At 34.0% G+C, this 17,450-nt stretch overlaps 1 protein-coding gene across 1 annotated transcript in view; it reads right to left on the minus strand.

The window, feature by feature from the left end:
• The window catches only part of LOC130254936 (adhesion G protein-coupled receptor A3-like), a 256,225-nt gene that overhangs the window by 97,345 nt on the left and 141,430 nt on the right, over positions 1 to 17,450 (minus strand). Inside the window, exons 11-12 of the mRNA XM_056495074.1 lie at positions 15,061 to 15,222; positions 12,590 to 12,805 (exon numbers count right to left, since the gene is read on the minus strand). Coding sequence (XP_056351049.1) covers positions 12,590 to 12,805; positions 15,061 to 15,222 — 378 coding nt within the window. The remainder of the gene's footprint in view (positions 1 to 12,589; positions 12,806 to 15,060; positions 15,223 to 17,450) is intronic.

Consider the following 17,450-nt stretch of genomic DNA (forward strand, 5'->3'; position numbering starts at 1 on the left):
TTTTTGATTCTCCTACCCATTTCCCAGATACAAAAGACCCATTTCATTTTAAAGGAAGCTTATTCTCAGGTCCTAATAATTATTAAAAACTTCCATACTTCTATTGGACTGAAATAGAAGGCAAACCAGATTTACTCTTGGACCTCTTTCAAGGATACTGAGAAATCAGCAAATACATGGTAGCTCTTACTGACTGTACAAATGTCCTGAAACAGAAAGCACACTGGAAAGAAAATCAACATCATCTGTGTACCTTATTCTTCCTAGTGGCAATAGTGTTCTAGAAGAAACAGAATTCCAGAGAATATACAGGCAAAGCAACTGTTCAGCATAAACCTGAACAAATATGTTAACATATATCAATGATTAGCAGACAATCACAGAAAGCAACTGGTTACCAGTTCATGCCTATAATGTCTGAATTACCTTACTTTTGCTGATGGTTTAAGTTTGATTTATATCAGAGTATTCCTGAGTTTAATGCTAAATAAAAAGATAAGCTATTAGAGTTTTTAAAATGAAAATAGAAAATAGTGCCCTAGTCACTTTATGTTTGCTTTTTTGTTGTGTTTTTTTTTTTTTTTTAAGTGCTAACAGACTGGATAAGGTATTTCCAGGAATACACATATAGTTAGCCAAAATAAGTACAGACTTCAGTGCAGTGATTTCACTGGGATTATACAACAGCAAATCAGTCCCAAATAGTACAGCAGTACACTGAGTATTTATTGCAGACAGTCAGTTATCAATAGATTTTAACTTTCACTGTTAGCTTTCAACTGTCTAGAGTGATTTCTCACACATTAATGAATTCCCAAGAACCAAGACACTGAGAAGCACTGTAGCAAAAGGTACCCAGTGAGTCTGATTCTCTTTGAAAGTTTCTTCTTTCAGTTTCACTGTGGAGAAAAACTTGTTGCTGAAGTTTGATACTTCCATCTGATTTGTTATTTGACAGAATTAAACTAAACTTTAAGGGTAAGATGCACTTTCTTTAAATACGCTGTGACATACACTCACGTTAGACATTTATTTACTACAGACCACTAAAATCAGACATGAAATTTCTGAAAATTAAGGATTAAAATACAGATGGCAAATCAGTCAAGTATCCTGAAAGTGCACAAGACTGAAAACCATCGTTGTGGTGAACAGGACCTATTACAAGAGTTCAGAATACACATTTAATTCTATTCTATGTGGAAATTAGGAATTTACACAGTTAAATGATCAGTACCACTTAAATAGTAAGTTTGATATTCTGTGGCATTTCTGTAGGTGACTGCCATCATCAGAAGTGCAGTGATAAAGGCTGAAGAAACACAACATATCTGTAAATAACTCTTCAGTTCAATGACTCTGATAATTACATGCAACTTTGCTAGACTATATTTAGTAAGAGTTTTAAATCTGTTAAGACACTTTACACAGTACTGATCAAAAAGAGCTTATGACATACAGGAGGCTTTCTGCAATAAAAAGTCACAGAAATGCAATTTTTTTCTTCAAGTGTCAAGTGCTAAGATTACTCTTTTCCTTTAAAATAGCAGCATATGCTGGTCAGTGAAGCATTCACTACACAGCTGTTCCATCTACTGTGTGACCTGTACATATTGAATTAGCCATTGTGTTTTTCAATTCTGGTTCATCAGAGTTCTGGTCTGAAGGGCTTTAACCTACATTTAGGAGAAGAACACAATTCACTGTTATCTTGTCTATCCAAATTCATAGCCTACAGCCTGTTTTGAGCTAAAACAATTGGCCAATTTCTTTTTACTCTTTTTTTTTTATTCTTTGCAGTAATGCAGGGTGTATGAAAAAAATTCAGTACAAATGGAGTGAAAAGGACAAATGGACTGAAAAGGACAAATGGACTGAAAAGGACAAACAGAAAAACTCCAGGCCTGTGGTTTGGTATTGTACACATATTGTATTCCCATGCACACAGAGAGGATGTGGACTTTTTAACCATCATCATCACTCCTGTTCTCAAGTCTGAACATTTGCATTCTTGGCACATTAAGAATAATAACTACTCCTACATCAAATAATAACAAACATAAAATAGTGAACACATAAATCCAAGTGAGGTACTATGAGGCCTAAACCATTAAGATGGATCAAAAGTTGAGATAATTTTTGTCCAAAAAAGGAATCAAATTCCTGTATTGACCATCTTCTGGATACAGTCTGTTGCTGAGGAAATCCATCAGGCATACAAGGTCCATGTAACAGAGATGCATCACTGCATTTCCATTTCTATATATACTTCCCTCCCAAAGCTTCCAACCTATTAGACTCCTACCAGAGGTAAGAAAAAAGTTGAAATGGAATTTTGGACTGACCCTTTGAGCCTTTTCTTATAACCCTAAGTTCAACACTTTCCACTAGCATATGAAATAACATTAGATTTAAGATTCTTACTGGAGTACTGACTATTTCTAGCAATTTTAAGTACAGTTGTAACTTGTTGTTAGTATTGTTTTAAATTATGTTTTAGTTCGAGAGAAGAAAGCAGTAAAAGGTCTGGGTGAAGAGTCATTTAAACCCATTTGTTTTTCTCAAATTCATTAAGGAAATCCCTCTTTATTTCATCATGAAGTGTTCTCAGAAACTAAAGGAAGCTGTGTGTGAGTTTCATTAACTAAAAGAAGATTATGAAGCCAATTACTTCAGAAAGAATGGCTGTCCATGTATGAAGTCAAACAATGAATATCTGTGTAGAATTTCTTTGTCTGTGAACAGAGCTCATGTGCCTCATTACAGACTAACCTGGCATTAAAAATAGTAAGTTCCTTCACTGATGGTTTGGAAACTCAATTAACACCTATGAGTTCCTTCTCCTTCAGGAACATTATGGTAGCACAATAACAGTAATTCAGAATAATGAATCAACTCCTATGTAGAACTATGGAAGCTTAAAAATGGGATTCTTATAACTCAGAGTCAGGAAAAATGGTATGATCCTATCTGTATTATAGTCAATTCCAGTTCAACATATTTACAAGCTTTCCTTGATATATTTGATATATATTATATCAACTATATAATCAATAATGCAGAAAGAGCTCACAGCATAAACACAAATCAGCATATCAATATTAATTTAGCTAAAAAATAAATTTTTTATTGAGATGGGCTCAAAAAATTCTCTGCACATCTTTGTGAGATGCCTGCTGGGACAGCAGTCATGCACTTTTACATCCTATTTTCAAAGTGTAGCACATGATATTCAGTCTAAAATGACAGACAAGAATGAATCATTGTAGTCACAGTCAACCCTCTTAGTATCACAAGTCTTGTCAAAGTTTTTTTTGTTAAAAAAAACTCAAGTAAACAACTTTCTCCTCCTCCCTCACCACAAAAATCTCTCCCTCTTCCCACACAGTCCAACACTAGATGTTATAGCAGAGAATGATCTCATGAGAACTGTAAACTCAGGAAATTGATTCTAGTAAGTTCACTACTTCCACTCCCCCCCTTTCCTTGCCTCACTCTCTTCTACTTTATTTTCCCTCTGTATTATTTTTAGGAGACATTTTCAAAGTTCAGAGAACAGATAACACTCAAATATCTACTATGCACCATAAACATGTGTTATGACCTGCCCATGTGCAATGTCCTCCCAGAACAACTGTTGTTAACCCCAGACACACAGAAACAGGATCCCAGTCCTCAAAGCCATGAAACACAGAAACATGGAATTGTTACATTGGGAAAAGGCCTCTAAAATCACCAAGCCCAACATTAACCCAGCACTGCCGTGGTCACTGCTAAATCATTGCCCCAGTATGACATCCACATCTTATTTCAGCTCTTTTTGGATGTCTTGAACACATTTTTTGAGTCACTTGAGTGACTTCACTTCCCTGGGCAGCCTGTTCCAATGCCTAACAACCCTTTCCATGAGGAAATTTTTCCTGATATCTAATCCAAGCCTCCCCTGGTGCAACTTGAGGCCATTTCCTCTTGTTCTGTCACTTGTCACCTGAGAGAAAAGACTGAACCCCACCTGACTACAATCCTCTTTCAGGTGTTGTAAAGCAGCAGGAAGGACAGTGCACATGGACAGCTCATAACACAAGTTTTTGGTGCATAGTATACAATAAACATATAATATATAAAAATATACAAATATACAATAAACATAGCACTGTATGCTCATTGATGACTACAAGTTTATAATTTTTTTCATACAGTAGAAAATGCCAGAATTTTACCTTGGTTTTTAAAATAATATAAAAATTAATTCTTATAGATGAAAATAATCTATATACTTTTAGTGAACACCACTTTAATACATCAACAAAAACTGCTGTAAGATTTTTTTACTTCACAGAATTTTCTATTTTTAGAGACGAGTCAGACTTTGCAAATTACGTCTGAATTCACCCTGACACAGAACACATCTCACAAGTTCTGCAAAGTGGTAACAGTCAATTAAGTAAGGAAATATTAAATCCTTCAACCCAAAATAAGATGGTAGAGATTTCTACTAGTATGTATTTTTTTCTGGAACTGAAAAAGAAATCAGGGTGAACTTCTGCCAGCTAAACCCACCAAAATTACAGAAACACCACCTAATTAAATAATTGCTTCAGCAAACAACAAGGCAATAGTGGCAGAACTATTTTAACTGAAATTTCAGTTCCTGTGTCACAAGGACAGTTCTGAACCATTCTAGTCCTTCCATGAAGCAACTCACTGGTACAGTCATCTCTTCATAAGCCAAGTTTAGATGGGATGTTCTAATTGCACCTAATTGCACCCCTAGGTCTACACTGTGCAAAAAATATAGAGTAACATACCCACTGCCTGGAAAACTTGCATTCCACTGCTGCCTTCCACCAGATACACTCAGTAATGACTGTCAGTCTGGAGACAGACATGTACACATCCTTTGGAATGTTCCTACAACATAGCAATTATAGTGCCCTAACTACTACACAGAAAATCACACAGATTAATTCCTCAATGGACAAAACCAAAACCCACTCAAAAATCTCTGATGCATGACCTCATACACTGCTGCATTTTCCTGAAGAGAAGTTCCAGCCACTATGGTCACTTTCCTAAAGAGAAAGGCTCTACCCTTGCATGAGCACCTTCATACCAGGCACAGGGTTTGACTCCTCCAGAGCAGCCCCTCACCTGTGGGCTAGTGACCATTTCCTCAGATTATCACATTCAGCTGGAGAGGAAAAAGTCAGGAAACAATCAACAATCTCTAAGGAAAATAATCCACATTCAGAAAAAAAAAATCCAGCCAAACCACCTCCTAATAATCAATCTATTTTAGCAAACTCTTTGTTACCATCCATCTATTTGTGGTCCAACATAAGCCAACAAACCAACACTGAAAAGAGAAAAAGGGAAGAAAAAATATAAAAAAGGAGAGAAAAGGAAGGAAGGAAGGAAGGAAGGAAGGAAGGAAGGAAGGAAGGAAGGAAGGAAGGAAGGAAGGAAGGAAGGAAGGAAGGAAGGAAGGAAGGAAGGAAGGAAGGAAGGAAGGAAATTTTCTAAATTCACTTCCACAATTACTAAAATTATAAGATTAGAAATCGCAAATGCCTTCTCTAAAATAGGCAACAGTCAATTACCTAAGCAACCATGCAGTGAAAAAGATTTTGAGAAAGAAAATATAATTATTTATTGGATATTGATGCATGCTGTATTATGTGGCACGACTCATTCTCTGAGAAAATAAAATAAATGTTAAAAAGAAGAGTTTAGAAAAGAATAGTTGAAAGTACTGAACTTGCACAGGGAGCTCTATAAAAATGTTAAAAGTTTATTATTTATACCATAAGAAAATTATGGGCATTTTATTTTATGTAATGAGAAAACTGGGGGTTAAGTCCTCAGAAGTCAATGCAGAACTGGGACTTGCATTTGTACTTGGTGTACAAGTGGTCATTATTGTACATGGTCATTATTACCTGTGTTCCATCAAGTTAATGTAAAATATGTTCCAACAACTGATGCTCTCTGTCATTAATTGCTATGGTGTCAATGGGGCTTTGTCATGTGGTTTATCTTAATTAGTGTACAAACTACTATTTAACAGCAGAATGCACATGAAGGAGTCTGACAGTTTATAACAAGGAAACTAATCTTATAATGTCCTCTGGGAAATCCCAAAGAGAACTTTTCTCTAACAAGAGCAATGGTGCTGAAAATCAGAAGACAGTTTTTTATTCAGCCATTGTAGATTAGAGTGGCAGCACATCTCTCAGATATATATTGACAGCATATATAAAATCAGTAGTATTCATGTGCTCAGGAACAGAAGTCTGTTTCACTGGAAAGCAAATGTGAGTTCAAATAACACAATTTTACATCAAGCTATTCATTCTTCTGTTCACTTCTTCAGACACACAAGTTTGGACTCCAAACTTTACATAGCATTAAGGGAGAATGACTAAGTGGCTAGATTAATTCCAGTTTTAAACAAAATAGATGTTTCTGAAACATCAATAAAATTTAGAAAATATGCAGATGGCTGGTGTTCTTTGCAGAATAAACTTTTATATCTGCTAAGAGAAGTGGCAGAAATAAAAAAAAAAACCCCGAACCAAAAGGGCATGACCCTGTAGTTATATATATTCAAGCTCCTTCTAAGCACCTGTGAAACAGAAAAAAAATGCTAAATTTTTCCCACTTTAAAAAAACATAATGTACATTAATTTTTAAGTGTTAAAATACATGATAAAACAATACAAGAATTGTAGAAACAATTCTGTATACCTAAGATTATTGACATTTTTCACACATGCATTAATAATATTTGGGCACTGTTCCCTATTTCTCAGTCTTTAGAAAGACCCATAAGGGCAGGATGACCATCCAGATTATAAAAGGCCACAGAAGCATGTACAGAGAAAAGAAAAAAGAAGGTACATTGAACACAGAACACCAAAGTACAAACGTTGCAGGTGTCATGGTAGGCATAAATACATGGAGTCATTATTTGAGAAGGAATAGTAGTAAGTGGGATCAATATAAAAAATGTGATTTGAGCACACTGGAAAGAGAGGGACAGTTTGTCTTGTCTGGTTTTGATTTTGAAATTAAACCCTCTAATTACTGAGCAACAGACACTTCAACGTTTTCCATTGCAAGTACTCAGTGTATAATCTGAACCCACCTGCAAGCAAATTAATGCTTCCACAGAAAATACTAGTTTATATATCATACTGCTAAATGTTTTTACTTAGTTTTAATTTAAATTTTAATTTAAAACAAGGATTCCATGGTTGTAATAAGAGAGATACCAACAGCTATTTTTGATACCTCTTAAATATTATGTGTAAGAATAAGGAAGAATACTAAAAAATCCTTTTTTGATTACAAAAGCTAGAATAAAGGTGATTATTTAGAATATTGAATAAATAGATACTAAATGTCTGGATATATCCTAAACCACTACTAAAACCACTACAGGATTAAATTAAAACTATATATAAAAGATTTTTTTAAAAGTAGAATAAATGTAAAAGGATGAAGCAGGTAAAATATAACAAACTTTAAAATGCCTACATCACATTAAGCAATACCTTTGTGACAATATACACCTACTCACAGAGAAAGGAGAAACAGTCCTAGATTAGTTACTGTAAAATCAATTTATAAATTTACACCCAAGCAAAGTCTCTTGTAAGGTACTAGGAAAAATTTTCAAATAATATCATTATCCAAGAGAGGAAGAGCAAAACGCTTTGGGCAGTAAGACTGGAAAGAAAATGGAGAAAAGAGAAAAACAGGTTACAATTTTTTCCTGAAGGGAAGAGGACAAATTGTGATGTATAACATGATGTGCCTTGATCTGGATGTTTAATCTTGACATGTTTGTAAAATATTTTGAAACTGAATAGGCTTTGATATTATGTATTCCAGCATTCAGCCCAGTGTTACTCTGTAATATGCCATACATATAAAATGGAGAAAATAAGTTTTGTTGCTGGGGTCCTGCTTACTTGGCAATTTTTTTCTTTATTGTATGTTTTCTGCAGTTGTAAAATTACAGAATGAGAAAAAAAGAAAAGTTATAATCTTGTACTAATGTGTGTGGTACAGATATACTCAAAGTTCATAATATTTGATGAGGAAAGTGCTGCAATAATCTCTAAAAAGCAATGTGTGCTGGGGAATTAGAGGCCATCCACAATGGAAATGATGATGTCAACATAATTCATGCTATATTTATGATGTCTATGATCAACCTACTAGTTATTACATGATAGAAAAAAATACAAAATTATCCTAACAATATACTGAGACATAGTGTAGGATAACAGTATTTTGTTGATCATGTTAGATGGCATTTTCTTAATGTGATGTATGTGGTTATTGAATATTTCTATGTGAATGTTCTCAACAGAAGACTGAAAATATTCGTTTTTAATGTAGCATGGAATGAAAGAAGATCTGGAGAGGGGAACATTTAGTCTGATAGGCTGAACCAGAAAAATAAATAATAGCTATCTTCTGTGCAAGTTACAGGAAGTATATTCATTTTATTTTTTCACAAATTCTATACATTATTTGAATTCTGAATTTCCCAAGCTGATCTTTATGCATTGAAAACATTCTATACACATGCATTCTGAAACTGGGAAAAGGTATCCTAAAATAGATGAGCAACCTCATGATATCAGCAACAATAATTTGCCCCTTCTCACTTCCTCTTTGGATTTTTACTTCTGTGCTTTACCCTACTCTCTTGTCACTTGGTGGAAATCTTTCAGTTCTTTTCTCCATTCCTGGTAACTTTTACCTATGAATGTACCATTATGTATACATTACATCTGTGGTCTGAGAATCAACATTTATTTTATGCAAGACAAAACCTTTTCTTACATAGATTGTAAATTTTCCAGTATGTATCTGAGACAAGAATATTTCTAAAATTTTATAATATCTCAACATGGTACATGTAAGTAATAGGATTTTGTTAGTGCAATGTAGAATTTGTTTTTGTGGTAAACAAGTCTGGTACCAATTTAACTTTTACCATTTCATTATTACCTGTAACACAATCTGACAAATCCAAAGGTCAGCCTGGCTCAGGGAACAGAAGAAATAATAGAATTGAAAAGTTGAATGGAGTGCATGCTATTATGAAGAACTCAGAAGTCAGGGATTACATGTGAAATACACATTACTGAAATTTCAAAACCTCACTTTGATTCATTTGTGTGTCAGGAGAATAATTAAAGATAGGAAAAGACTTCTCATTTGACAAGCATTTTCAATGAAGCTGAAACTATAAATTATGTTAAGAAAATACTTTCTTCAAGGCTGAAGTACAAATACCAAAATTGCAGCCCACCATAAACTGCACATTTTGTTACCATGGCACAGGAAGTTTAAAGGTTCATTCCATGCTGAAGGAATTTTACTGAACAGAGGGTGGGGTAAGTGTCCAAGGGATTATCTTTGCACACTGGAGACATTCTGCAGAATCAGGCTGGAACAGAGATTAGCTCCCAAGTACACTCAGGTGAGGTGTCACATGAGAACCAGACACTGGAATCATACTGAATGGCACTAAAATTTCATAAACTGTTCTCACATTGCCCATGTGATCATCACATTATTTTCGAGATATGGGACGGAGCTGAGCCTCAGGAGCATTGCTGTGACAGGATCTGTCTGGAGACCCAGGGTGGGAGGATCCCATTAAAGCTTCTTAAATAGAGATGAAAACAACCAGAGTGCCAAAATACTGTAACAAAAATTCAGAATATATATCTGAGCCTTTTATTTTTTTTCCCCACCCAGCAGAGTCTAGTCAGGCAGTAAAAGCCCTCTGCAAATAGCAAAAATGGGATCTAAGAGAAGGCATCTGGGTCTAAGTCCTACCAGACAAAACTTCTGATCTGCAACAGTGAAAAAGGATCCTTTTCAAACTTGCAGCTGGCTACAGAATTGGAATTAAATACCAAAATTTGTGTATCAAACTAAAACAATATTTTAATTTAGGGTATCTGGAAACACTGAAAGTTGGTCTATAAATAGATTTGAACCATAAGTGAATACAGATTTATTTTAACAGCTATCTCCCAAACTTCTCTGAATGTTAGACCTCTTTCAGTGTATTTTAAATTATTTAATTTTCAAAGTCTATTATTTTTTAACTGTTCTTTACTTATTTATTTAAATTTTGATATTTCTTAACTTTTTGGGGCATTCTATTGCATAATAACCAGATCAGGCTAATTAGAGTACAGAGAACCACTGTCTAAATATGTATCAATTTCCTACCATTGCCAGGAAATATCACTATGGATAGCTACAAAAGCTCTGATGGTATTCACAAGAAAGCTTTAGCTCACCTGTATCAGCCTTCCCCCCTCTACTGCCCACACTTTGCTCTGTGAGGATTCACCTTTTTAATTGATTAATTTCTTAACAACAGAAAACATAAACAATTGATTTGCTTAGTGAGAAGATGATTTACTACAAGTTTGAGGAGGGCTACACTTTCTAGCACAAAAGCATATGAATGCTCACTTTTAATAAGCTTCTTAAGCAAATTTTTATTAGAGAACATGAAATTTGTGATAATAACAAATTAAATTTGTGATTACCATGTCTGCTCGGTGATTTTAATTAGATCTTTTTTCTTCTTCATTATTAATCCTATGCTAAATAGAGGAAGACTGTAAGAGTAATCTCAGCATCTAAGATGAAGTTCTAAAGGTCAGATATAATAAAAGAAGCAATTCTGACCTCTGTCACAAATTCTCTATTTTCCAAAACTTTGCATAGCACAATCAAGTAGGTTTACCTCCAATGAACAAATACAGAAATAATTTTGCTAGTGAATGATGATAAAGAATCCCATTTTCTGTTATCAGTTACAATTCTACATATCATTATCTTCAATAGTGAAGAAATGTAAGCAATTTCAGAATGAATTAAGGGAGTGCTTAGCCTAAAATTTCAGAGAGCAGTGAATTTTCAGGATTAAGTTAAAGGAATAGATCCAGTCTGTTTATTCCCCTACCACACATAAAGCCTCCCTGTTAAACCCAAAGCCATGGAACTAACATCTAGCTGAGTCTGTGATCTCTTTACAAATCTTTACAAACTCATTTACAGGTTATAACGAGAGACCCACCTAATAAAGTCACATCAGAATATATATTACATACATCCAAATGGCTTTCCATGGGAACAAGCTCACTTTCTCCTGGTTTTTTTGTATCAGTAAAATTTCCCTTCTCTGTGTTGTATAGTTCAGGGAGGTTCACAGTATACAAGGAAAGATTTTACTGGGATCATTACAGTGACATTCTGAAAACATTTTAGGAAGGGGCTTCTAATAACTGGTCTTACTCTACATATTTGACAAATACATAGAAGATAGAAGAGATGAGAAATTTGCAGTTATATTAGGTTTTTTGTAAAAGGAGAGATTCACCAGTGCTTGATCATTCAACTATAAAGAGATTAATTTATTAAAAATGTTGGTATTCAGTTTCTAAAGAAAAATATTTTGGTGGAGCTAATAAAGAAAACTTTCCCATTCCTGTAATCCCATGCATATATTTCTATATCAATAATACTATCCCATACAATTCATAGGGTTCCAGGGTTGCTTCTTGAAGAAATCTGGTGTCTTTTAGATCTCTGACATTTGGTTTTCACCTTATGGATGGCAAACTCATTTCTTTACAGAGCTACCCTTCTTTTTCATATAGACAGATATTTTAAAAGTGTTCAGAGAAAAGAAAATGAACTCCATTAAAGGAAACAAATTTAACCTATTCTTCCATTGTTAAGATGACTCCTTTTAGCAGAAGATCCTGGGACCACAAAGCACCTTATAGCTGACTGCACAGTCCATACAGATTAAAATCCACCAAACTTCAATCAAAATACTTTCAAGTTCAATAAACCAGTAATATTGTTCAGGAAAGCATCATTTTGCCATAGTAAATATTTCAAGAATTAAGCCTATTAAACTGAGATTCAGTTGAAGGATAACAAAAATTCCACACTAATACTTAAATTTAATAACATGCTCAGCCAAATACAAAATTCCATTTCCTGCCAGATCAAAATTTAATTGTTACACTTCATTATTTGATAACAACAGTGTATTCTATTAGAAGGCTTATTTACTATTTTCTTCAGCTACTGCTCAAAAATCCAGCAAAACACTCTCCCTCAGCATGAAGTCCAGAAGATAGTGCAGTAATATTTATGAAAGTAATTTCCCTAAAAATACATCTCTGCAATGTAAAAATCCATGAGAGTGCCTCACTACAAGTCATTGTTTACACATAGAAAAGTTTGCAGAACTGGACTCAGAGAGAGAAAGAACAATACATTCACTCATCTATATTCACATCCTCCATTCTGCCTGATTATATTAATGGAATATTCATTAACACAACAAGATATGCTACACCCAATACACCAGTTTAAGCCCACTTACATGCTGAAATTATTAACAAGTTTACTGTGCTAACAACACATAAAATATGCATTTTACAAATCTGTATTCTGCCTAAAGGTGCAACTGCAAACACTAAATAAATAAAATAGATAACTTATATTCATAATCATACTGACTTACCCTGGTAGAAGAATTCACCAAAGAACCATCCAGATTGCCAGTGTTGCACTTGAAATTCAAATACAGATCAGGATTGGGATTTGCTTCCCATCTTCCCAAATCAGGAGTTGCTGACTTGTCAGAGTTTGCAGATATTTTTTGGTAGGCAGTGCAAGTCATTCCTGTGAAACTGGATGGCTTGATCATGAAGGCTTCCAGAGCAATATTACGAGATACCTGTGAAAACATTGAGAATAGTTATGTCACAAAGCCATTAACCAGACCTGCAATATTGTCTGTGCATTGTGTACTCACTGCATATACTCAATAAAGATTGTGCATACACACACACACACACACACACACATATATGTGTATATACACACTCTTGTAAGAAAGAAAACAGAAATTATTTAAAAATATTATACAGGATTCTACAACAGCATAGTGGGTTTGCCTCCATCTTTCTTTCTGAGATTAGATAGATAGATAGATAGATAGATAGATAGATAGATAGATAGATAATCTAACAGTGACTTTAGTTATTATTATATCAGTTTTGCAATTCCATCATTATCAGCCTCAAAGGAATCTGGAATTAAAGCAATAGAATTAAAAAGTGAACTAACAACACCAGGCTTAAGAACTATTTATAAAAAGGAATAAGGATGTGCTTTGTGCCTAAGATGAAACAGGAAGCTTCTCAGCTATTTAGTGGCTGGGTCTTTTCACAGATCCTGTTCCATGAGAACACTGATCGTGACTAAATGGTTCAATGCTACACCATGTTACAGGTACATTTGTGACCTACCCTTCAGCAGAGTGAAGTGTATGGAGACTGCAGCAGAGTGCAGAGATACCTCTCTACCCTTAAACAAGCATTTTAATTTCATCACAGGCTGTGCATGAGACAAACAGCTCGTGGTCTAACACGTGGGCTGCCTTAGGCTGGTACCACACTGATAGGACTATATCATTTCTGCTTCCAGGCAGATTGTTTAGCGATCTGTGGACCTGCCAGTGCTGGGTTAATGGTTGGACTCAATGATCATAAAGGTCTTTGACCACTTAAATGACCCTATGATTCCATGTTATATGGCTGACACAGTTTATAGAGTTTCCATTTTTTTTTCTTTAGAATTTTATTAGAAACTACTGGCTACCTAAGCTGTGGGTGTTTTATTTGTTGTTTTCTAAAATAAAGAAAGCAGATGCAATTTCTGTGAGACAGTTTCCTGGCTGGTCTCCCAAAGGAACAGACATGTTTGGTATGGCATAAGATGACACCAGCAATATTCCACAGCTTTTGTTTATTTAGAAATTGCACTCAACAGTAAACTGCTTCTCCTACAGAAAACAGTAAGAAGTAAAAAGATAAAGCACAGCAAAACAGTTAGTGACACATGTCTAAGTTTGAGTGCATTGCATTACTCTTTTCAGTAACGTCATCATCTTCCTGAAGCAGCAACAGAGAAAAAACTCAACCTTTGTCACTCGACATTTAAAAGAAAGGCAAGTATAAAACAACAGAGTCCTCCTAGCTGTCACATTGCAAAATACTTCTAAAAGGTACATTATTGTCCCTTTTAATTTAATTTAATTTAATACTAGTTTTAGTAAATTTGATTCTTTCATGTAAATGAGAATTAAATAAGAAACTTCCTTTAAGAAAAAGTCCAATATATTTTCGTCTCTGTTTAAAAAACTAGATTTCTAAAAACATACAGTGAACAAACTATGGCTCTTATGTTATTTGGCATCCTCTATAATTCACCTCAATCTATAATTTCTTCTGGGTTTTGTGTAAATGTAGTGGACAATTGAAAAAAGAATAAAGGTTGTTTAAAAGCAAGCAAGCAAACTAAACCAAGGAATGATAAGGCTTTAAAGTATTTATCTAAATTTCTAAAAGGATAAACTGGTTTAGATGTATTTCTGCTATTTAGATGTTGAAGCTGACAAGAGACAATGTCTAAGTCTCCAAATGACAACATCTCAGTATCCAAGTGACACACTTGTGTAGATGGAGGACAAGGAGTAACAAGATTATTTCTAAAAGGTACAGTATGCTTCTAAAAAAACTAAAACTGATCCTGAATTAGTAACATTTGAGACATGATAGATATTTGTCAATAATCTTCTAAATACTTTAATCAATAGTTGTCCAGAAGCTTCTTGGTAAGGCATACTAAAATCTTCAAACTACAAAGGATCTTGTCTTTTATCATCTGACATGTTGCTGTCAGTCACTCACTCAACTTGGACCTTTCAAAATAAAACCATCTACTATAGTGGCTTTAAAAATAGAAACTGAATGAGCAGCAAGAACATTAGAAAGATATTGTTGTGAGCACAATTGTCACAATAAATAAACTGATCAGAGAAAACTACTTTTTAATACTATTGGTGATATTTAAAACAATATTTTGGTGTTGAAAATAGAATTCAAGAAAGAAAAACCTTACAAAACAGTTTGTAATTTTTGAAAATACCTTTGATATCACTTGACTCTTGCTGGTCAGTGTCTGACCTGCAATCTGCTCCACACATTGCACAATCCTGGTGCAGGCTTTGTCCTCCTTCTGAGCCATCCACAGCACGTGGTCATCCACCAACATGATATTGCTGGCAATCTCAATAAGAGCATCCCCAATCTGGAAGAAGAAAAAAAAACCAAAAAACAAAAAACTAAAAATAGACATTGTCTGTAAAACTCAAAAAGCAAGAAAAGAACAGGTAAGAGTACAAATGATGCAGGCACCTTATTTCTCTTGGTAACCATCCCTGAAAGATGGTTTTGATTTTATAGAAAAATTAAATGGACTGAAAAAGAAAAACCAAGAAAGGAAAAGTGCAACTCAAAGCAAGGAAGAGCTTTTTAATACACAAATTTAAATTTTATCTTCTATATAAACCAGAAAAATTGAGTCTCTCATCTGGCAGTAAACAGAATTCCAGAATTATCACCCTCTGTCTTAAACTAATTAAAATTTGCCATGCCCTTCTAAAGAACTGCTTCATGTTCAATCAAAAGACCTTGAGGGGGAGGGCTGGGGGGGAAGGAAAATAAAAAGAGAGGGAAGTATATTTGAAAGACATCCTTTTTACAGACATAGTGTAGTAAATTTGAGATATAGCTCAGGTGCTGATACAAACTTAGATCATCTCATTAGCCATAGCTTTGGTAGTTTTAATTCATGCTTGTGCCTAATCCAAAATAACAGATCTTTGTTGTGTTAGGTGACATTTTACAGATTTTGGTAACTGTGTGTTTGAAATTTTATTAGTTGTTACATTTAGAAAGAAAAAATATCACTGTGAATATTTTTTGTAATTATTTCAAGCTGGAATAAAAAATGTTTGCTTTTTAAAATTCAAAAACCATATTTGAGTAAAATTTCAAAATTAACATGACCACATTATAAATGTTTTTGAAGGCAAAGATATGGAAAAGATATAACCAGTTGTCACAAATAAACCTGAATAAAAAGGTATATAGAAGAGAAAAACAACTATTAGAATAATAGAAGTATTGCTAAGGAAAAGTTCAAGAAGCCAAAAAGTCACACTAATAGAAACAGAAAAATAAGGCAAATGCACAGATGATTCTGTGGAAAAGAAAACAGAAATTCAGCAATGGTGAAAAAGACTTAAAATATGGCTGAGGTTATGAAGTTAGTTTTGCATTTTCAATTAAAAAAAAGATAAATTTCACATGCCTTGCAAAGGAAACAAATAATGAGACTTCATGTGAAATTTTATGTGACTGGTCCTGAAATATTTAATCTATTTTTGAGAAGATAATTACTAGATAATTCTAGATGGCTTTTGACAATGTGACAGAGTTATTGATAAAATGAATAATAATGAATCACATTAAGAGTCTGGAGTGATATATGAGAAACTATAAAAGTAAACACCAATCAGCTAGGCAGTAACTTACTGAGGGCAGAACAATAGTCTATAAATATACAAAAGGAGAGAAATAAGAAAAGGAAGTAACTTATACTATAATTAAATGCATTAATGAAGAGTAAAGACATGTCATTGAAAATACAGAAATTTGGGCTATTATTCATATTCCTGACAAAAATTGTAGTGTGCTGCAAATCTGTCCCTTGTGCAGCTGTTGAACCTCTCTTGTTTGACAGGAAAACCACCTTTACCTTGTATAAAAATGTATAAACTGTATAAAATTGTACAAAAATCCCTTGTGGAATGGGATGCACATCCCAGAGAAGAGACAGAGAAATTGTACTAGTTTAGCAAGAATGTTACTGAAAACATTTTGAAAATTGCATTTTAATTGATTTCTAATGGATTTATATAATTGTAGTTTCAGCTGCTAGTCAGTTCCAGAGTCACTGCCTTGTATTAAAGAAAGTTCAGTTCTATTTATAATTGTGAGTGCAGCCTCATGCATGAAGCTAAAACTTAAATTTCATAGGTGTTTTTGTACCTTGTCAGTGAGAGCTAGGAAATGGGTGCTAGTCCAGAGCTCAATGAATCAGAACTCTATTTAGCAAACTTGAGAGAGAGGTAGAAGAAAACAGAGAAAAATTAGGAGAAATGTTATAAATTAAGAAAATAAGGGATTACTAAATCAGAGATGTAGATATAAGTGATGGAGATAGAGATGTTTTGATACAAACAAAAAGCAGAAAATAAAATCTATTTGAAAGCTGGAAAAAGTAAAAAAAGTAAAAAGTAAAAAGTGTTCAGCTTTAATGGAAAATACATCAGCTGCTAGAAAAATAAAGAGGCTTTATGGCAAATCCAGCTGTTTCTCTTGAATGTCAAATTTTTGTTTTGTCAGAAAGCAGTAAGATCTTATCAGGATTCTGAGCTGAAATAAAGTTGCAGCTTTGAAGCATGATTCTTG

The sequence above is a fragment of the Oenanthe melanoleuca genome, chromosome 6 (genome assembly GCF_029582105.1).
Source record: "Oenanthe melanoleuca isolate GR-GAL-2019-014 chromosome 6, OMel1.0, whole genome shotgun sequence".
NCBI classification, from domain to species: domain Eukaryota; kingdom Metazoa; phylum Chordata; class Aves; order Passeriformes; family Muscicapidae; genus Oenanthe; species Oenanthe melanoleuca.